Source organism: Sinocyclocheilus rhinocerous, unplaced genomic scaffold (genome assembly GCF_001515625.1).
Source record: "Sinocyclocheilus rhinocerous isolate Xijiao unplaced genomic scaffold, SAMN03320098_v1.1 scaffold2788, whole genome shotgun sequence".
Classification (NCBI taxonomy): domain Eukaryota; kingdom Metazoa; phylum Chordata; class Actinopteri; order Cypriniformes; family Cyprinidae; genus Sinocyclocheilus; species Sinocyclocheilus rhinocerous.
In genome coordinates this window covers 180789-203943 of record NW_015641436.1, presented here as the reverse complement: position 1 = coordinate 203943, position 23155 = coordinate 180789, and the positions used below count along the sequence as shown (strand labels likewise).

The 23155-nt window shown below is 37.8% G+C and overlaps 2 protein-coding genes across 2 annotated transcripts; one reads left to right on the top strand and one right to left on the bottom strand.

Annotated features, from left to right (window-relative positions):
- Nucleotides 1–543: 543 nt before the first annotated feature.
- Nucleotides 544–3644, top strand: LOC107754887 (5-hydroxytryptamine receptor 6-like; the record flags this gene model as incomplete). Its single annotated transcript, XM_016571496.1, has 3 exons — nucleotides 544–1530; nucleotides 2697–2831; nucleotides 3266–3644. Coding segments are annotated over 3 exons (1482 nt in total), but the record flags the coding sequence as incomplete, so codon positions are not given.
- A 736-nt stretch (nucleotides 3645–4380) lies between these two features.
- LOC107754899 (transmembrane and coiled-coil domain-containing protein 4-like) lies at nucleotides 4381–22352 on the bottom strand. The gene is given in 13 exon segments (XM_016571519.1): nucleotides 4381–5005; nucleotides 6723–6840; nucleotides 11380–11497; nucleotides 11720–11804; nucleotides 13011–13147; nucleotides 14111–14275; nucleotides 15232–15351; nucleotides 16261–16404; nucleotides 18380–18477; nucleotides 18965–19139; nucleotides 20339–20517; nucleotides 21011–21146; nucleotides 22192–22352. Coding segments are annotated over 13 exon segments (2217 nt in total). The 5' UTR covers nucleotides 22328–22352; the 3' UTR covers nucleotides 4381–4399.
- Between the last annotated feature and the right edge of the window lie 803 nt (nucleotides 22353–23155).

Genomic DNA, 23155 nt, shown 5'->3' with positions numbered 1-23155 from the left:
TGAGCTCATAAAAATGCATAGAAAGCCAACAGAAATCCACCTTAACGGCAAGAAGCGGACATAGATAAGTTTGTTTTTTAATTAATTCATCTAAAAATATCTATACGGTAGTCTTGCTATTGTAACGCTCCCTCTCTTTTTCTCACACTCTCTCGTACCGAAGCCCACCTCTCAGTTGCCCTCCCCCAAAGAGTGTCATCATGACACGTAGCTTTGAAATACTCTGACAGGCATAGAATTGCTCATACTGGTGCTAAGCACTGAAGAAGCCAGACTATTGACTAGGAAATGTGTCATTTTATTGCTTTGCTCATCTCACGTTAACAAATGGAGTGATGGCAGCTGAATATCCTTGCACTGATGTGACTGAGGCACACAGAGGGAGTGAAATCACCAACCTCGCCAGGGGAAAGACGGAAAGGATTACTATAAACGGGACATCTTGATCTTTTTCGCCACCTGAGGTGGTCCGCATCAGATTTCAGCAAGGTGACCCGCAGATCAACTGTTTCACATTCAGCATCACTCTCTCAATGCACTTGAAAAACGCTGGATGTGTGTTCGCTTCATCGAGACCACAGGAAGCGCACAGTCCTATTCAACTCTCCGATGATGAGCTCACCTATCCCTCGAGTAGAGGCAGCATCAGGTGCGGATGTTCACAGGAGCTTCAATGACAGCGGTACTATCGGTGATGGCTGGAGCATTAGTGGCAGTGGTCCCTGGCTTCTCGCAGTCATGCTGTCCCTCATAATTCTGGTGACAGCTTGTGGGAACATTTTGTTGATCGCCTTGGTGTTTGCACATCGGTCGCTGCGCTGCACCTCCAATTGCTTCCTGATGTCCCTCTTCCTGTCAGACTTGATGGTGGCTCTGGTCGTGATGCCCCCTGCTATGCTCAACGTGCTGTGTGGGACCTGGGTGCTGGCGCCTGGATTCTGCCCCGTCTGGCTTTGCTTCGACGTGATGTGCTGTAGTGCTTCCATCCTCAACTTGTGTGTCATCAGTCTGGACCGCTACCTCCTCATCATCTCTCCGTTGCGATACAAACAGCACATGACCCCGCCTCGTGCCTTGCTTCTGGTGGGTGGGGCTTGGGGGTTGGCAGCCCTCACTTCCTTTCTGCCGATCAAGATGGACTGGCACAGCCTGGGTCGCACCCCAGACCTTGCCGAGAACGATCCCGCCAACGCCACGGTCTCCCAGTTGAGTTCCTTCTACCCCTATTCGTACTTCCAGCTTTCCACATCAGGGACGCCGTCCACGCAGTGCCGCCTGCGGGTGACTCTCCCCTTCGCCCTCGTGGCGACCTTTCTCACCTTCTTCTTGCCCTCTACGGCCATCTGTTTCACCTACTGCCGGATCCTGCTGGCGGCCAGAAGACAGGCACGACAGGTGGAGGCTCTTACTCATCCCGCTTACCCACATCACTCAACCGGCGAACCATCTCGTCCTCCTTCTCCCGGACACGCCGTCCAGGATGGAGACGACTACAGCCATCAGGAGCCATCCGTGTTGCGGCAAGCTCCGGTGAGAAGTCCAGAGTCAGAGAAAAGATTGGGATAGAAATTCAATTCGTGAAGTGCCAAGAACTAGAGTAGAGTTATCAGATAAATGTATTGCTTCATGTATGTGTGTGTGAATACTTCTTAAAACTTGCTGTGAACTCTCGACAAACTAAGCCACTTGGAGTAGAGGTCTTCACAGGTCCACTTGGATCCGAAAACCCGAGATCCGACCCAAGAGGGTTCGGGTCCAAAACTTCTACGAGTGTATCGGACACAGGTCAGGTTTGGTATTAGCAGCCTCGGGTAATTTCTCATGCTTTTTCCAAATGGACCCAATAAGACCCGAATTCTTTTAAACTATCCTGGATGCGAACATGTGCGTTCATGTTAAGTCCATTTTTGAGAAACTCACGTAGAAAAGGAACATAGTTTGTAACCTCGAAATCCATCTTATAGATATGAGATCAGGAATATCCACTTACTTCATTACGCTCCGTGTTCATGCAGGGCTTTTCTTTTTTGTGCGCAGAAGCCCTTCACCGTAGATGAGGTAAATAACATTGTCAAATCCATGATTTATTAGGCTATCGATTTACTTCTTATCAAGCAATCGCGTTTATTTTTCAAATCCGGTCACAATTGAAAGATGTATCCATCAGGCAGGCAAAAATATAGAGTAATATTCGGGTCGGGTATGGATTTTAGGACCCAAGAAGACCTCTAACTTGGAGTGCATACATTCTCAAACTGTTTTGGCCTATTGTTAATTTACGTACCCACTGCTTACGCAAGTGAAGGCTGTGTGATTACAGACACAATGCAGCATGTTGAGAATGTGCAGAGAATTCCCCGCACCTTAACAAACACAAAAAGAAAGGTGAAAGCGATGTAGCGGAAAAAGGAAAATTCAATTTTAAGGACTCAAAACAGAAAGTAATGAGACAAGATGAGGGTGTCAGAGTGCCAATAAGGCATTTGAAGATGAGGAAGGGCGAAATGGGAGGGTAGAACTATTCAAGAGAACAGCAAAGACCTTGCGAGGCACTGTCACTTTCAAGAGCTTTCATCTGAGAGAAGGAAAGGCATAAATAATTACCCCAGGCCAAGATAACATTACTACCCATCTCTCAGCAGGAGAATCACTGTGAAATCTCGATGAATATATTCTTTTCTGTCTCTTCCTCTCAGCTGTCGGTGAACAGTGAGCGCAGACTGGCACACAGGCAAAGGAAGAGAGCTCTGAAAGCCAGTCTTACCCTGGGAGTGCTCCTGGGTCTCTTCTTCAGTGCCTGGCTTCCCTTTTTTATCACCAACATGGCACAGGTCAGTCCACAAAACAGTTAAGAAACATCAACTCACTTGTTAATCCTTACATTGACCTTAACAAGCATGTAAAAAAAAAGGGGATGGGTGGCAAATTAACTGCAGTATGACAAACTGACATCCCATTTAATTGAGCAATTATTCCTTATCCTGCTCTCGAGCTCTCAACGATCCCGTCCCCCATCTGTGTCCCTCTCTTTGCTCAGATTTCGAGCTTCTGGGCAAGCCTTTCTCTAGCCCTCCTTCACACACAATATGGTGTGTGAATAGCACTCCATCTCTGTCTCCTACTCTCCCCTTCTTCATCCGTGGCATCCCAACATCCTCTTCCGACGAACTAGACATCTTTGACCTTTTCCACCTCTTTGGTATCGAGTCTCAGCTACATTATGTATTGACTTTGTGATCTAAGACCTTTTCTTCTGTTCATTCAGGCGGTGTGTGAGTGTGTACCACCCTCCTTCTTCGATGCCATCACCTGGTTGGGCTACTGTAACAGCACCATGAATCCAATTATATACCCAATGTTCATGAGGGATTTCAAAAGGGCTTTGGCACGGCTTCTACCCTGCTGTTCTTCATCTCAAGCCCCTCGTAGGCCATCGCTGCCACTTTCCCTTTCTCTACGCAACTCAGGGGAGCCACAACTGCCCACTGAACCCCCCTCCCTTGTGTCCGACCCGCCTCAACTACCGGCGACGGCCACGGACGCTGTTAACCTTCTCGACGCAGAAAAAGCCGGGATCGACCTGCCTCTACTGCTGCCCAACCAGGTCGATACATTAGACGATTGACACGCCAACCGAGACAACAAAAGAAGTGCAATATACTGTGAACGGCAAGATGTGAGACTTATAATTACAGGTTTTTGGAAAAATGTGTTGAAACGTACCATGCTAAAAAAAATCTATGGGATAAGTGTTAATGGGATAGTCGTGCCTAAACTGGAAGGCTGCATCGCTCCTCAAGGCAGATCAGGGAGATTGCACATTTAGAACGGACTCAACACACATCCAGCTTCATTCATTACCATAACAACCAAAACAACAGATGGATAAAGCAGACGAGAGCGAAAGAAATCTCACTAATACCTCTCACAATGTCAAGTGGGTTGTCTGTGGAGCTGTAATTCACATCTTAATTAAACAACAACCCACTTCTAATGAAGGGGGCAAATGGTGTATACAGAATACTGACAGTTTTCACATAGCAGTTTATCACAAATTATATTTAGCAGTGCTTAAAGAAAAATCTAAATTAATTAGAGATGATACCCACAAATAACTTACAGATATTATTAGACAATTCCAGAATGACAAAAAGCCAATGTTCCAGTTGGTTCTAGCTTATACTGATCACTTACACTCTGGGTGGTGTCTAGATGGTAACGCTTCTTCTGCTAAAAGTCTTGTGAGATTCACATGTGACATTAAAACACTGTGTTTATTTGAGTCCCACAGCAACCCTACGCCTAACCCTTAATCTTGGTAGCAGCAAATGCGAATCTCAGGAGTTTCTTGGAACGAGGTTTACCATCTAGACCAAACCCACATTTTATGAGTTGTGAATCAAGGAAATGTCAAGGCTCTTGGCTCAGAACCAGCAGGTTTGCCATTGACTAACTGCTCCTGTGCTTCAGTGTGCGACTGGTAGGTTGTGTTTGTGCATTCAGTCGTCCAGTTTGTGTCGTGCCAGTCCCAGGACGTGTGCTCACAGTCTGTCTCACTTTCATCGTCTCTGTCTATTTTGCCTTGATCTTGAGATGGTTCAACATGATCCTCGACTCCGAGAGCGCATAGCGAATGTGCGTTCCCTTGACAGGGATCAGGGACGCCATCACATTCACTGATGGAGTCCAGTAAATCAGATATATCAGGGATATCCCAGCCATTCTCAGAGTCCTTCCTCTCGCACCGTTCCCTGTCTACAGTCTGCGTCTTGTATTTATCTACATTTGCCTCTGTGGTGTCTGAGGTATCATTGTTTGAAATGTCCATGGATGGTTCCCCTTTGACTCTGCTCTGACCAGCTGATTCTGGAGTGCCTGCTTTTTCCTGAGATAAATGTACCAGCTGTTGTTTGCCACTCATGGCTCCAGCTTCTTCCCTGGTAGGAACCCCTACTGCTACTAGGATGGTGTCCATCTGACGCATATAGTCCAGGTGTCCTTTTACCTAAGAGGTGGACAGAACATAGCCAGTATTTATAAAGCAAGTGGGAAATACTATACATTACTTAGTATTTTTACAGTGCTTGCAGTGCATTATTATTTTGATATCCTCCTTCTAATTTTAGTGGTGCTTGTAAACTTTTCAGAAAAATCAAGCTTTGGTGCATAACTCAGGCATGTATTATACCTCAAACCACGAAACGTAGGCTAGTACTTTTTTAAGTGATCAAATTTACATCTTTTTTTCATGCCCTGGTGGATGATAAAAGCAGTGGAAAAACTCGAAAAGATTTGTATTATAAAAAGAGAGGCCTGAACCAACGTACATAGACTCGGGGGTGGAATCTTTGATTTAGGCTAGCAAGTAACCACCTAGCAACAGACTAAAACAACATAATGTTTTGCACAGGCAAGGACCAATGTAAAATGTACATAAGGGTAGATATTTAATATCTAATCCATATCCATATCTATATCCATATTTAATTTTTCACAGATAAAAATATAAAATAGACATACAGTCTTTTCAAGGGTTTGCAATGTTTTTTACTTTGCTAACTGACACTGGAAAATAGGTCAAATTAAAAATACATATGAAAAACACTTAAAATTTTAATCTTAGGTGAGCTAAAAATCTTGTTTTATGAACTTGATACTATACAAAATACTATTTTTTTCTAGACTTAATTTGGAAATGTCCCTTTGATTAATATTCACCATCTGGTGATCATTATGGTATCACTGCAATATCTGTGTACTGTGATTGGTCTATTTGAACTGATTTTCACTATAGCTGCTTTAACATTGCAGCACCACATTATGTGACATCTGCTAAGTTTTTATGTTAACAGCAAGATTACAGTTGCTCTGATAAGCCTAATTTAAACCTAAAACGGTAACACTATTCTTGTGCCGTCTTACAAGCACTGGTATTTATTTCAGGAAATGCAGATTTAGTTGCTCATTAACATTTCTTCACATGCCAAACGAAGGTGCAATTCTTCACATGCCTCACATCGCAGTTGCATAACCAGGGTTCTTGAACTGATTTCCTTGCCATATCTCCCGCCGATTTATCTAAGCTGTATAATTATTTGTTACATGAAAATCATTTTACTGCTTTCACAAAAAAACAAGACGTAACAAAAGATATACAAGCATTTTGTGATATGTCACATGGATGGCGGGCATGATCTGTTTCTCAGTGTAACTTAGAAGGCATCGCTATGAATAGATCATTTGAAGTTGAAGTGTCTTGATTTTTTTTTAATTTTTTTTTTTACATTTGTGCATTGCATAAATGACACTTTTTTTAAAGGTAATTTTCCCTTTTTTATGAGGTAACCGCTTTTTTAAGGACTCCACTTGAATATCAACGAGCAACTTCCTGCGACAGTAATTACAGTAATTGTAGTCTTTTGTGGGTGACAATTTAACAATGCCCTTTCTATTCATGGCAGGGGGTGTTCTGCAAAAAGCATTAAATCATTTTTGTCCAAAAAAGTAACTTCAGATGACTTCAAATCTTAGCAAGCTGGAAGGAAATTAAACTTTGACTTTGCGATACTATAATGTCATGCCATTGTGTTGATTTACTATTCCAGCCAGGAAATTGAATCTGAATCTAAATGCATCTCACAGACACCAAGAACATTTTAACAAAGAGCATCTACTAAGAACAACAGGGACTTAATGCTCAATGCACACATGCATTTGCTTACCACTGATGACAGATCCACATTGATTATTTTGCGATCTTGCGAATTGATTGGCTGGAGCCCAGCAACAGACAGCTGGACCGATGAACTTCTATACAGGAATCCAAGAAGCCAATCCCCTCTACACCAATAAAAACACAAAGAAACACATTTTCAAACATGCTAATGTAATAACTAGGACTGTCAATTAAATCAACAACAGTTATTTAAAAAAAAAATCATAATCTCCAGATTTGTTTGCAGTTAACATGTTGAGACATTCTGTTACTTTTTAATAAATAACTAAATGAATAAAGTGTCATTTCTAATACTTCATCTGGTGGCCTAAAATGTAATTCGGTGAATGTGTAATTTAAATTTCATTTTAAAAGAATTGCCCATCATAATCTATTTCAATAAAATGAAATGATCTGTTAATGTGTAACTTCAGCTCTTTTCATTTTGAGGCACTAAATGATTTAATTGCCATCCAAATCTGACATGACATTGTTTTTCTCCCATTGATGAAGACATGTGGTCATTCATTTCCATCTTAACCGATGTCTTTAGGTTTTAGAAAAGTTAGCTCAGTGGAGGTTTGTTTCCAAGAACTGTTTGGAATTAACTTAATGAAAGAAATTGCACAAACATCCAGCCACAGTAACTGTGAACATACACCTCTATTTAAATTTCAGGGTCAGTAAAATAAAATAAAAACGTAAGCAGGAACAGGAATCATAAACAGGAGCAGTTTTATTAGTATTATTTTTCTGATTAAGGAAATAGGAACGTTAATTTCGGTTATTTTATTTCTCCTATAGCCTAACCGACAACCGAGGTAGTTAAGCCATTATTAACCATTAACCGACAAGATTATGTTACATTACAATTAAATGAAATTTGAATTGATATGTGGCTGTGACCCATTAAAAATACCTAAATTTGTTTTCCAGGGATTAATTTTATACATGCAAAAAACAGCATAAACAACAGAACGTGAGGATTCACATGGTCATGTCACGCACCTGCAGCGCTTCTGCGAACGGAGAAAAACATTATAAAGCTATATATAAAAGAAATAAATAGGCCTATATGCGAAATACATTTTTCTAAATAATTAATGAATTAACAAAACGAAAGAAAAAAACCTGTGCAACAATCAGCAGCCTATATGCAGAATTTAGTTTCATTTTTCTGATGCGCTCTTGAGAAAGCGGCATCCTGTTTGTTTCCTTTATTTTACAAAAGCACAATGTTTTGTTTTTATTGTGAATGTACACAAATAAAAGAAATATTTAGAATTGTTTTGAATAATGTTTTACACTTATATGACCACAAATGAAGGAGCAGGCTATTGTAAGTTGTTTCCACTTTTATAAGGGAAAAAAAATCAAGTGATCATTTTAACTTGCAACGTACTAAAGGAACATCAAATTAAGATATGTATGTTTGAGAGGTAACTCGTCAATTTAATAATATGAATATGATTTAATGCGCTTTTGAACTACAGGGAAACGATGCTTTAACGTGAGCAACGTGAACACGGACGCTGCCTATAGGCTAATTTGGTCATGTGACAACATTTATTTGCGTTAAAGCCCCTTTTCTCGACAAAAAGTGTTTCCAAACAAATTTTTGCGACATTTGAACTATCGATATAGAATTTATGCGGTAAAGTTAAACGGAAAAAGATTGGGTCGACACCTGAGAAATTTTATCGATAAATGGCATTTCCATCAGCCATATCGGTAACATTTTTGACGCGCTAAATATTTTTTCCTTGGATGGAAACCTGGCTAGTGTTGCCAACTTAGTGGCTTTGTCACTAGATTCAGCGACTTTTTTCAAAAAAGCGCCTATAGCAACAATACAACACATAATTGGACAAACTATAGTTTCTGAGACCCGCCGGTAGCCTACTGCCGCGCGAGCGCGAGGTTTTGCGTCTGCTCTGTTCCGCGAGCGGCTGAGAGGAGCAGCGCTTTTAGTTAAACCAGATATTATGTTGCTTCTCTAATTTTAAGTATAGCCGAAATTACAAAACAGATACTGTCTTTGTATCGTGAAAAGCGCTGTACAAATAAACTTGACTTGACTTGACTTGACTAACAAGCCAAAACTAATTAATTTAAAATGTTGTACTTATCGTTCCAATATCCACGTAAAACAAGATCTTCAGAACAAAATGAATAAATTTTAACTTGCAACGTACTAAAGGAACATCAAATTAAGATATGTATGTTTGAGAGGTAACTCGTCAATTTAATAACATGAATATGATTTAATGCGCTTTTGAACTACAGGGAAACGATGCTTTAACGTGAGCAACGTGAGGTTTTGCGTCTGCTCTGTTCCGCGAGCGGCTGAGAGGAGCAGTGCTTTTAGTTAAACCAGATATTATGACATAATAATTATGTTGCTTCTCTAATTTTACATGCAAGTATAGCCGAAATCACAGCACAGCTATTGTCTTTGTCTTATGTGTATTGATTTCAACAGACGACGGCTCGATAATAAATCAAGATTTTTGTGCAGATTAAGGTCTTGGAAGGTACAACTGGTTATGTAGCCTTAATGGGAGGGGCGGGGGGACAATGCCCCCCTGTCAACAAGCTTGGCCACCCTAAATTTGGAATCATATCACACCAAACAATTTTGGGTGAAATGCGCAGTTTGTCCTGTAAACTATATAAAAAAAGAAAAACATTACCAGCAGCTAAATTCAAATCTGCGTTCGCTGGCTGGCACAGAGCCAGAGACATACACGTTTTTATAGCACTGCACACCATAACCAATCACACACGATTCTGTTGAGCTTAAGAATGCAAGGACCAACCAGAGGCGTTCAGATGAGTCATCGCTGAAACGCCGCTGTTTCGTCACCTCGAGCTCGCTGTCTGAATTCTCTGGCGAATTCTCTCATCAGAAACAACAAAGTGAAGATGTCGAATGTAAATAAGATATTAATTTCACAGTGTAAACAGCTTTAGTGATTATTATGGGAGTTTTTGAGAGTGCTTGTAATGTAATGTAATGTAAACGTTCTTTGCTCTCTTTTTGTACAATGAAAGTGTTATAGACTAATTAGTAACTTACAATGTTTTTATTAAATTCACATTAAATACAAAGTCAGTCGTATTAAAAATACTTTATGGTATGACACCCATATCTGGTACTTAAGTAAAAAGACGGATTTTTATGCATATTTAATAGATTACACTATTAGCCTATTTTGCCCATCGCCCATTATAGATCAACTAAGGTGCAAAATGCATTTACTTACACATATTTGAGAATCAAGATATTTCATTATATATTTTGGGAATATTTTGAATAAAAAAAAAAATTTAATAAAACATAAGCCCAGAGGCGGACAGTAGTGAAGTATTTTTACTCTGCTGTAAAAGTACTTTTCAGGTGTCTGTACTTTATCAGAGTGTTTTTCTTTAGAAAACTTTACTTCACAACATTCCAAAGCATAATATTGTACTTTTTCCAAAGAAAAACACTCTGATAAACTACAGATACTTTTTAAATTTACTTGAGTAAAGTAAAAATACTTCACTACTGTCCGCCTCTGCATAAGCCCATATCAGTTATACAGTGGTATTGTGGCTGCTGTGTGTCACATGACAAGCATGAGAGCCCCCCCCCACTTTCACTCGTGCCCCCTCAAAAATAATGAGTGCATGACGCCCCTGACACTACAATATAAAATTATTTGTCAAACATATTTCTACAGCAACAAATCAGCATATTAAAATGATTTATGAAGCATCATGTGACACTGAAGACTACAGTAATGATGCTGAAAATTCAGCGTTGCATTACAGGAATAAATTACATTTTATTATTAAATATATTCACATAGAAAATACTTTAAAAAAAATGTAATATCTCACAATATTACTGTTTTTACTGAGCATAAAAGACTTCTTTCAAATATATTATAAGAAATCTTACAAGACCCAAACTTTTGAACAGTAGTGTATAAGAGAGAAAAAATAAATAAATAAATAAATATATATAAATAAAATATAGCTGCTCACATTAAATTCAAGGCATTAATGTTTGCCTACAAACCCACCACTGGCTCTGCACCCCTTTACCTAAATTCATTACTTCAGACTTATGTGCCCTCTAGAAGCTTGCGTTCTGCAAGTGAACGGCGCTTTATTGTGCCATCCCAAAGAGGCACAAAATCACTTTCACAGACTTTTACATTAAATGTTCCTTCCTGGTGGAATGACCTGCCCAACTCAATCCGAGCAGCTGAGTCCTTAGATGTTCCATCTTTAACTCTAGCAGTATCTATTCTAATTCTATTCTTTATAAAAAAAATGTATAATAAAATAAACTTGCCCCTTTTAGACTTGCACTCTTTGATTTATTATATGATTTAAAAAAAAACCTTGCTACGTGTACTGCATTAAGCTAACTGAGACTTGTTATAGCACTTGTATATCATTGCTCCTTTGTTGATTTTGATTGCTTCCTTTGTCCACATTTGGATAAAAGCGTCTGCTAAATGACTAAATGTAAATGTAAAAAAGAAAGTGAGTTAAATTAACTGTTAAAATGGGCAATTATAATGGCAAATTTGACAGCAAATTTGAATACTTACAGGAAGGGATCTGAACATACCCCTTACCCTAAGAAGGAGTAATATTAAGTGTCTTACCTGCAATATCCATTAACAATCTTCCCAGCCACAACCCTGGACAGCCGCTGCCATGCTTTCTCAGATCCGTCCACAGGGGCCCCCAGCAGCACCACATCCTCCACCACACCTTCACTACCTGTCCGATAATAAGAGACGAAAGTATTTCAAACGGCGCTGTGCCATCAGATTCTCATTTACAACCTCACACCTCGCAAAGAGAACACGACTCAATCTGGCTTGCAGGAAATTTGGCCATGTCCAGCTCTCTCATGTGGACACTTCTTGAGACACAAGGTCTTAAAGACACAAGGATGTTCCCTCATCATCGCCGACTCATTAAAATGAATAAAAAGCGTACCTTGATCATTAGCGAGCTCTTCTAGGCAAAAGTAGATGACACGAGCTCCAAGGCTAAATCCAATTAGACTGACAGGCCGCTTTCCCTGCACAAAGATAGAAGATAATTATACACATATTTGAAAGGAATATTCTGGGTTAAGATTATATAGGCGATTAACTCTATAAAGCCTACTGTATCATATTTAATACATAATAAGGTCTTTAAATAATCAACATGATGAAAACTTTGTTGGAAAACAGTTGTACACAATCTACTACATGCCTTCTGGCATCTGATTAATAGTTTCTTTTTATTGATTTTTTTTAGCAAATAAAAGGCCTATAACTGTAAAAAATGTGTTTTTGCTGTGAAATCTTTACTGTTTTTAAAAAAAGTAAACATAAGATCAACTTTAGTAGTACTGTAATAGTAACATTTCAAGATAAACTGAAGGTTTACTTCATTAAAGTAATGAAGTCGTGGCCTAATGGTTAGAGAGTCGGACTCGTAACACAAAGGTTGCGGGTTCGAGTCTCGTACCGGCAGGGATTGTAGGTGGGGGGAGTGAATGTACAGCGCTCTCTCCACCTTCAATACCACAACTGAGGTGCCCTTGAGCAAGGCACCAAACCCCCAACTGCTCCCCGGGCGCCGCAGCAAAAATGGCTGCCCACTGCTCCGGGTGTGTGTTCACGGTGTGTGTGTGTTCACTGCTGTGTGTGTGCACTTTGGATGGGTTAAATGCAGAGCACTAATTCTGAGTATGGGTCACCATACTTGGCGACATGTCACTTCACTCATTATCCATGCATCATTTTTCAGAATATTCGTGTTAAAATGCATCAAATATGATGCAACAGGCTTCTCTCAATCATGATTGTATTGCATTGCATTAAATGTTTTGAAACTACAGAGCTTGAACATCAAAGCTAAGCATTTAAATATCATCTTCAGACATTTGGGAGTTATAAAGTGACAACTAATTTTCATATGCATTTGATGTAATTAGTCTGTCATACTGTTATAAAGATCTAATTTATTTACATTACAAGCTATCAGAATTTAATCAGACTTTTTGGCCATATAAATATCAGCAACTGCATATTTTTGCTGAGTTTGTGCCTCTGAATAAAACTGAGGTGCTTTTTTTGTCCTCGAGTATGAGCCACAGATACTGTCCTTAGAGCTTTTATGTGACCCGTAACATTCCTCGAATTAGTCATTTCAAGCCGCATTGAACTGAAATCGTCAAAGACTAAGGAGAATCTTGAAGAAGTCGATGTCTTGCAGGACTCCGCTCGACTCTGACCTGCTGTCGGCTCCGGAGCACCTGGGCGAGGTGTTTTCCCACCTCTGCTGATCGACTCAGGCACACTCCCCAGGGGTTGTCTATCACACTGGCCACAGCCAGCAGAGACGCAGGCCATGTCAGAGCCGCTACTATGCCTGAACACAGACAAGAGAATGAGCAACGCAGTTATTCTGGAGACCTTAATGCACTGGGTGACAATTAAAACATGCTTTCATGATGCTACAATTAAATGAAGCCATTTTGAGGCAGTTTAAACATGGTATAAAAAAATTAAGTAATTTGTTGCTCAGGAGGAAAACAAAATACTATACGAGTTGCCTTATTTTCTATTCATTTTAAATTATATTTTTGAAATCCTGTTTTCAAAATGCAGTTTAAAACTGTGATTTGTGTGATTTTCCGTAAGTAGCTATGCTGAAAATCATAAAATTTTTAATTATTTTTATTTTAAATAATTTTCTAACTTAATATATTTTAAAATGTAATTTATTTCTGTGATGAAAAGCTGAATTTTCAGCTTCATTACTCCAGTCTTCAGTGTCACATGATCCTTCAGAAATCCTTCTAATATGCTGGCTTAATTCAACTTTTTATGATTTTTTGATGAATCGAATTTTTTAGCATTTATTTGAATGTATTTAAAATGTAAATCTTTTTTATAATATTCTGGGTTCTAAACATTCGACTTAAAAAAATCTGAACACATTTGCTGATTCCGTTAAAATAGACCATGAGCTGCAGAAAAGACCAAATTGCGCTTCTAAAGTTGCGTGGGAGAGAATGCTGCCGCTGATTTAAGCTTCACTGGCCACTCAGCAAAACATTAAAAAATTTTATACATTTTATTAGAATACATTTATTATAATACACATGAATAAATGAAACAGAAACTCCAACTCAACAATTAGAGAACTTCTCCTGTATTAAACACATCCCTGCTGAGACGACTGTCAAAAATCGATTTAAGATAAAGTGAATTAATATGACAAAACACTCACATAAATAAGGTAAGATAAAGCACAGGAGATTTTCGGTTTTCCTCAAACAAGTAGTTCTACCTTTTTTATAGCGTACCTGCATTAGTAAAGCGGACAAACCTGAGAGCACTGTGTATTTGAGGGCCTCCTGAGCCACGACACTAACAAGCCCATCCCATAATGAATCCAGAATAGAGCCCAGGTCCAATAAATAACGCGACTCCCATTTCAGACAGTACTGCTCGCCACACGCTCCTAGACTGGACCAGGGAGCCTGAAACGAACCTGTGATAGGCAAGAGAATCTGAACCTTAGTGTGAACAATATTTCATGGGTATTTTAGGATTACATTAAAGAAATCACGAAAAATGAAAATCTGCTAAAAATGTCTTCACTCTCAGGCCATCCAAAATGTAGATGAGTTTGTTTCTTCATCAGAACAGATTTGGAGAAATTAGCATTACATCACTTGCTCACCAGTGGATCCTCTGCAGTGAATGGGTGCCGTCAGAATGAGAGTCCAAACAGCTGATAAAAACATCACAGTAATCCACACCACTCCAGTCCATCAGTTAACAACTTGTGAAAAGCTGCATGTTTGTAAGAAACAAATCCATCTTTAAGATGTTTTAACTTCAAATGCGAGTCCTCTATAATAGTAGAGGCCATAAAAAGCCATCTCATCTGAATCAGGAGAGAAATATGCACATATAAAGCACTTGTTTATATGCAAAAACAGTCCAAAACAATTCTAAACAAATATGTCTCTGGATTTTGCTGTGAGAGAACGACAGGGGATCAACTTTTTCACTGGAGGAAACGTAATTATTGACTGCATTTTGGCCAGAAACAACGCCGGTTTAAGGTGAAAACATTTTAATGATGGATTAACTGATGGACTGGAGTGGTGTGGATTATTGAGATGTTTTTATCAGCTGTTTGGATTCTCATTCTGGCGGCACCCATTCACTGCAGAGGATCCATTGGTGAGCAAGTCATGTGATGCTAAATTTCTCTAAATCTGCTCTGATGCTAAATCTTGGATGGCCTGAGGGTGAGTAAATATTAAGCAAATTTTCATTTTTCGGGCGAACCATTCCTTTAATAATTAATAACCGTCATACAGTATATATTTTAAAAATACAATTTGTAGTACTAACACAAGAGCGTTTTAAACAAAATAGTAACTGAAAAAAAAATGCTATTTTGATGGAGATAAGAAGGTTAACTGTGGCACTCACTGTATTTGCCACTGCACAGCCAGCCTGTCACGGCTACAGTGAGATGAAGATGCTTTCCAGAACTCATCGGAAGAAACTCAAACTCCTCGATAGCGCCGACACGCTTGTTCATTTTATAGCCTGAATAAAAAAAGTAAATATACCTTTTGGTATTTTCATACATATAAAATAAATGAACATAAATATAGATAGGAAACACAGAAAACCTGATCTGCAGACAGAAATAAAGAGAGGCAGACGCACACACTAACTGCATTTGAAGAAAAACCGAACAACTCCAATAACCTTGAGCTCAGTTCACTTTGAATGGAAGCTGAGAATGTGCTATGAAAGCAGGATTATATAAAACTCCATTTGAACCAGAAAACAGACTGTAACTTTATCATCACTGTCAGTCTGCTAATTCATCTGCTCATCGATCAATCCTGTAATGCAGCTAGTGATTCAACACTTTTGGTTGCAAGAATTGTGTAAGAAATTTTATAAATCACTTGCCCTCCAGAAGGAACAGAACCTTAAGACACCAACACTGCTTTAAAGTCGTGTTAAAGGGGTCCTATTATGCTCTTTTACGAAGTCTTGATCTTGTTTTGGGGGTGTACTAGATAACTAGAACAGGCTCTCATACTAGGTTGTTCGAAAAACACATTATTTTGTAGTTTTTGAAAAGTGATTTCTGTTAAATAAAATATCTCCTTTTGAAGTGGACTTTGAGTTTTGTAACTTTGCAGATCTTTTTTATGCTCAAACAGCAACATTACAGACTAACTAAAGTTGAAAAAGTGAAAAAGCATAATAGGACCCCTTTAATGTAATAAATAGTCCTTTAAAGAGGCTTTATAATGATTTTACCATGAACACTACTGATAAATACAAATGATAAAATACACCAAAGTTCAATATATAGTTCATTTGATAATAACAACTATTATTATTAATTATTTTTTATTAATTTCAATATCATATTTATTATTGTTTCTATGTTTTTTTATCAGCATAAACAAGCTTCAGCTAGGTCAGCTAGCTCACCTGTTAACCCGGCCCCTGCAGCTCCAAACAAGGAGGCCATAATGGCGATGCCCGTGGCTGATCCCAGCACAGCGGCTCCACCCGCTCCTAGCACCGCTCCTGCCCCGGCAGCCACCAGAGGAGCCGCCAGCCCTCCTGTAACACCTGACAAAAACACATACATGATCATTAAAGGGTTACTCCACCCCAAAATGAAAATTTTGTCATTAATCACCTACCCCCATGTCGTTCCAAACCCGTAAAAGCTTCGTTCGTCTTCGGAACACAATTTAAGATATTTTGGATAAAAACCGGGAGGCTTGTGACTGTCCCATTGACTGCCAAGTAACTTACACTGTCAAGGTCCAGAAAAGTATGAAAGACACTTTTCTGGACCTTGACAGTGTAAGTTACTTGGCAGTCAATGGGACAGTCACAAGCCTCCCGGTTTTCATCCAAAATATCTTAAATTGTGTTCCGAAGACGAACGAAGCGTTTAGGGGTTTGGAACGACATGGGGATAAGTGATTAATGACAAAATTTTCATTTTGGGGTGGAGTATCCCTTTAACACCAGCCAAATGATACGAAATCTCATGAAACCAGTCCTGAACATGTTCTAGTCATATTTCAGAGAACGAACTAAGTAGTAAGTAATTTAATAATCTAAAATAATAATGTAAATATTAAAATATAATAATAATAATGAAAACTTTTGAACAGAATGGAGATGTGTAAATTTTTCTTATTTTGTCTAAATATCATATTTTTTCATTTAGTAATGCCCTTCAGAGGCTACAGAAGATAGTTACATGTTTCCCAAAAGACAAAAGTTAATTTTACCCTGATCTTCAAATTCAAAAAGTTTTCAGCTCGGAAGAGAGGGGCGGGGTCAACAGAGCTCATTAACATTTAAAGGAAAATGTTACAAAACGGCTTGCTCTGAAAAGAGCTGTTTTTGACAGGGTAAAAAAGGTGTTTTTTTTACATTTTAATCTGGATTACAACATGCCCTAGATATTGTTTGAAAATGTTTTGATTCTTTACTGTTTGGTCACACGTTACATTAAGGCTCTATTAATTAACATTAGTTAATTCATTAGTAAACATAAACTGTCAATGAAAAATTCATTAATCTTAGGTAATTTCAATATTTAATAACACGCTGTTAAAATAAAAAGTTGCAACTGTTATTTAATGAACTAACTAATTTTTAAACAAGTGTGAAATTGTTGTGTATTACTTTATTGTATGTAAATGTTCAGTTCTTTTTGTTATAAGAAAAAAGTTATTAAACCTGTTATACTTTATGACAACACTTTTTTGCAACTAAATGTCAACACCGTGATAATACCGTATAACGTGATAAAAGCATTAGCAATTAATCGCAACATGAAAAGTTGATACCATCATATGCCTATTGTGGAGTATATATAAGCATCTATTATGTGAAATAGCTTATTCAGGACAGTCCTAAAAACAAATAACATGCAATTTTCATGAGCTCTATTATTTTGTTAAAATTATTAACATATTTGCATATTCTGCAAGGGGTATGTAAACTTATGAGCACAACTGTATATATATATATATATATACACACACACACACACACACACGACAGATTAAACATCCGGATGGATTATAGTAGGTTTTTAATATAAATAAAATAAATATATATTTAAATAATAATAACAACAATAATAAAAAAAATTAACAAATGAAACATCTAGATGTATTATAGTAACACATTTTTTAAAAGTATAAACTAAATAAATATATATTTAATTTAAATAAATACAACAACAACAATAATAATAATAATAATAGTCACTAATAAAATATTCTCGTACGGTATGCATTATGGTAGGTAAATTGCTTAAAAAAACATTACGGTAATTAAATTGTTTTAATAAAAATGTTATAAAATAAAATATTTTAAATAAATAAATAAATACAGATGCATTACAGTGATGGCAGTTTAGTTTTTAATGTCTTAAAAATAAAATAAATGAATAAATAAATAACTAAAAATCCTAAAAAAACGAACAAACAAATAAACAGGTTTTACGCATGTTTTAATTGACATTCACCTTGGCCAATGTAGTTTAAAACAAACGTCCTGTGGCACTCAGACTCACCAATTACCGTCCCTCCACCTACAGTGGCAAGTCCGATGAGCAGGTACCGGCGCAATTTACGACCTCTCTCTTTCTTCTGTCTTCTTGATGACTCTTCTCTGTTGAGAGAATGTCAATTTGATTCATTATATGCTCACTGGAGCTGCTGAAAGCTCAGAGGTCTGGTTCATTGTCATCTGAATTCTATTCAAAAACTAAAACTAAAATGAAAGCGCTGAACTGAAAGGAAAAACCTTGACCTAGACTGCATATACACAAAATACTCACAGCTGTGCGTGGTCCACATCATCACATGCAGCAGAGAACACATTAAAAGACAGAAATCAGCAAATACATTCAAGTTTGTTCCTCATGTCAAAATTATTACAGCACTTTCACTGATTTCACAATGATATTGATCGTGCCCCTGTATTGACTTTTCTTTGTGAATCTACAGATGGCTATACGTGGGCTTTGTGGAAATAATCTCTTGCAAATGATCCATCCTACAGCGAAAGCAGTGTGTGTTTCTCAGAGACATGTTGATAACCCCCCAAAAACCCCATAAAGAGGCAGCAGCTGATGATCGGAGGAAGTTTCACTCACTCGCTCTCCTCTCCTGCTTCTCTCAATATCTCTCCGAGAGTCTCTTCAAAATCCTCCAGCTGCTGTTGGGTCACACGCAGCAGACAGCTGACATGTCGGATCAGAACTCGAGCCCTGGCATCATAATGTCCTACATGAGAAGAATCAAAACACGGTCATTACACGGAAAACAAGACTGGAGGAAGAAGAATGAATCTCACAGAAAAGACTAGTTCATAGTTTGCCGAAAAATCTAAAGAAAAAAAACAATCTTGCATACAGAAAGTAAATGTTTTTAGAAGTATTTCGTCACCTCTATTTTTATAGCTCTTTATAAAACAGAAATTGTTTCAAAGCAGCTTCACAGAATTAAACAGGAAAGTAAAAGGATTAATGATGCAAATTCCAAATATGAGGCAAATCCACATTTTTATTTTTAATAAAATAAATAAATCTAAATAACAAATAAATCATCCAGATGCATTACGGTAATTAACTTACATATATATATATACACACACACACACACACACATTTTAACATTTATATATGTATGTATATATAATTAAAATAAATAAATATACGAATAACGTCACAAACACTGAGTTAAGCGAGCATCCATAAGTTAAGCCTCGTTCAGACTGTCAGCCCAAATCCGATTTTTGTGCAAATCCGATTGAAATCCGATCATATTTAGATAGTCTGAACGGCAACGAACTACATGAAATCCGATTTTTGCAAATCCGTTTCGAGATACATTCATATGTGGTTTGGAATCCTATTCAAATCGCATTCCTGGAAATCCGTTTCAGTCTGACCGGTCAGATCGGATTTAGCCTAGCTTTTTCACGTTTTCACGCCACGTAAAACGTAAAAACATCAGACGTTTTTGTAGAAAACATAATGAAGTCTTTGCAGAAACAAGCTTGTGTTGTTGCGAACTGCAAGGCAAGCGGAAAAAGATAATATACTGCTAGTATACGCACCTCTTTGAGTTTTGAAACCAGCGGAGACGGCAGTACAGAATAAAGCCGCACATTCCAGCTTCCTGCGTTTCTGCCGCTGCCTCATAAGACAAAATCTATAATAATAAATAATAATCCAGCGCGACGGCAACATGTTGTCATGTCGTAAGACAACATCTGTATTGCAAAAATTATTGCTGTTATTGTTGTTTTTAGCGTTGGCATAACAACGCAACGGCATTGCCATAGAAACCAACGCACATTCCGTAAAATGTAAGAGCGCTTATGGACACACAATTCGGATATGAACAGTTGCGATACACAGTGTGGACAGTCAGTCGTCTAGATCGGATTCCATCCGGATATGCACAAAATCGGATTTGGGCTGACAGTCTGAACGAGGCTTTAATGCTGGGTCAATGTCACACACGTACCTGAGTGATGGGTAAAGCTCCGGCTCTGAGCAGCGGCTCCGCATGCAAGATGGACAGGAAGGTGTCAGTGCCTTCGAACCCGAGCCCTGCCAGGAACGCTTGCATAACCGGCATGACCGACTCATCAAGATCCAGCCACTGAACAAGACCCTCCAGATACGTCTCACGAAAACGTCTGCATTGGGAAAATATCATCACAACCCCAAACCATTAAAAAAAAAACTTCTAAGAAATTAAATGTTATTATTAAGCAAAGATACACTGAATCAAAAGTGACAGTAAAGGCATTTATAATGTTACAAATACATGCTGTTCTTTTGAAATTTTTATATTCATCAAAGATTCCTGAAAAAAGCATCAAATTAGCATATTAGTATGATTTCTGAAGGATTACATGAGACTTAAGACTAGAGAAATGATGCTGAAAATACAGCTTTGCATCACAGAAATAAAATACACTTTAAAATGTATTCAAATAAAAACACTTACTTTAAATTGTAATAATATTTCACAATTTTACTGTTATTATTACTGTATTTTTTAATGATGCAGCCTCGGTGTGCATAAGAGACTTTTTTTCCTTACCAACCCAAACCTTCTAATGCTACTGTATATTAGTAAACAGCACAATAAAGTGTTATTATTGTTATTGCATATATATTTTTTACTTTTGCTCAGGTCCTTGAAACAGCTGGCCCAAAGACACTCCACATAACCCAGCGTACGCAAAGCGCACTGGTTCACTCAGCTGCCGACCAAACACTTTCTCTGCTGGTGACTGATCACGCTTCAGTCCTCCTGGGTCTGTAACAATAAAATGACAAAATGCAAAATCAAAAAATGTACAAAGTTCCTGTAAAGAATGGGTAAGTGTTCAATAACAGATACACACAAACTTTGTTACATCCCATCTAGTCCTCCACATTTTCATTACACGCTTATTACAGGGGTCCAAGTAGAAAAAGCTTCTAATATTCGTCCGTTTTTAAAATCATTTTATGACCTTATTTTCTTGCTTGAAGAAGAAAATTATTTTGTGTGATTTTGTAAGTTTAATATATGAAGAGTTCAAATGCAAAAGCCTCCAAGTGCCATCTGACATTTTCATCTAAAACGAGCATTTTTATTCGTTTAGGTTCAGTAATTTGACTCTAATGGCAATGTATAGGTCCTTTTCTATGCAATTAAAGTGAAATAACTGAACATAAATATAGGAGCCTGATAAAAATGCTCATTTTAGACGGAATGTCTAGAAATTTGAATTTGAGAAAATTAGAGGCTTTTGCATCTGAACTCTTCATGTGAATATTGAAAAGGGTGTAGCTTCTAGATCCAACATAATTTGCAATATTTTCTGATATTGGAGACCACATAAAACTCTGTTATTATAACATTCTGCTTTGCATAAGGCATTTCCACAAACATATGACACTATAATAATTCAGTATATGTAGTACTCATTGGTCTCGAGGTCATATGCACTGAAAATGCATAGCAAAGCATGCAATGTGTTATTATGTGACAAACCATTTTTACTTGTTTAACCAAAACATGTTTAAGGCCTCGATCTTATCCCGCATCTGTGATTAAAACCCAGAGCTGATCAGCAGCTGTTGGACACGTAACGTTATAACTGTTATCTGTTCAACACAACGGACTCAAATCCGATCATCAGAAAACAACATTATTAGAAGTCTCATCATGGAAACGAAATACAATAAAATAGAACTAACAATAAATAATACATTCTCTCAAAATAAAATAAAAAACAAAGACTCTTATTTTGTTGTTATCTGCTGGGCAAAACTAAAACCCTTTCAAAATCGCTCTTAGTGAAATCTATAAATACCTGGAGTTAATTTCGAGTCCTCGTTGTTGTTATTTGTTGTTTCCATTGGTTTATCCTCACAGCAAGTTACAGCAGATTTGTTCTCTCCATGGAGGAAAGTTATACTTTGTTGTCGTGACAGATGAAAGTTCAGCATTAAGTTGTTCTTGTATGCAGCAGCGCCCTCTATCCAAGAAATAATGGAGGACTGGCTTATGAATATTAATGAGGTAGCGTTACGGTTGTCCATTTGGCTCTACCGATTGGCTGAACTGCAGACGTTGGCGAGGTTTAGCTGGCGAATAAGCGAATCCTAAAAGCGAAGGATTGGCTTATGAATATTAATTAACTGAACTGCAGACGTTGGTGATGTTGGCGTCGTCAGCTGGCAAATTAGCAAGATTGGTTTGGCTTATGAATATTAATCACGCAACATAACTGGACAGTATCGGAATGTTACTTGGCAACTTCACCACGACTTGACTAAAAGTCAAAATTGCAATTTTGCCTCATGACGACGTTATCGATTTATTTGAAACGTTCTGAGGAAAGCTACTTTTAATTTACGCTATTAAGTGTTTACGTTTTGCCCGATAAATGACATAAATGTTGCTTTTGTGTTTTAGCTGACTTGGGAGCATTAGCCGCTGGCTATAAATATTGTGAAATATTAATATTAATTAGGTCCGTGACTTGAGGCTCCAAGAAGGTGTAGCAAGCAAATAAAGACAGCAGGACAATAATTAATATTCATAAGCTGAGTCTTCTTAGAAGCATCAATAATTTGAATATATATATATAAACTATTTTTAAAAGAGTTTTAAAATACTTTTCAAACATGATATTAGGTTTAGTTGATGTTGTGAGGATGATTTATGTTATTAATTGTTCATGTCATGCCTCATAAATCCGTTTTTCCTTAGTGTTGAACAAAAAAAGGAGACTGAATATAAATACATAAGCATATGCCCTCTAGAAATATTGT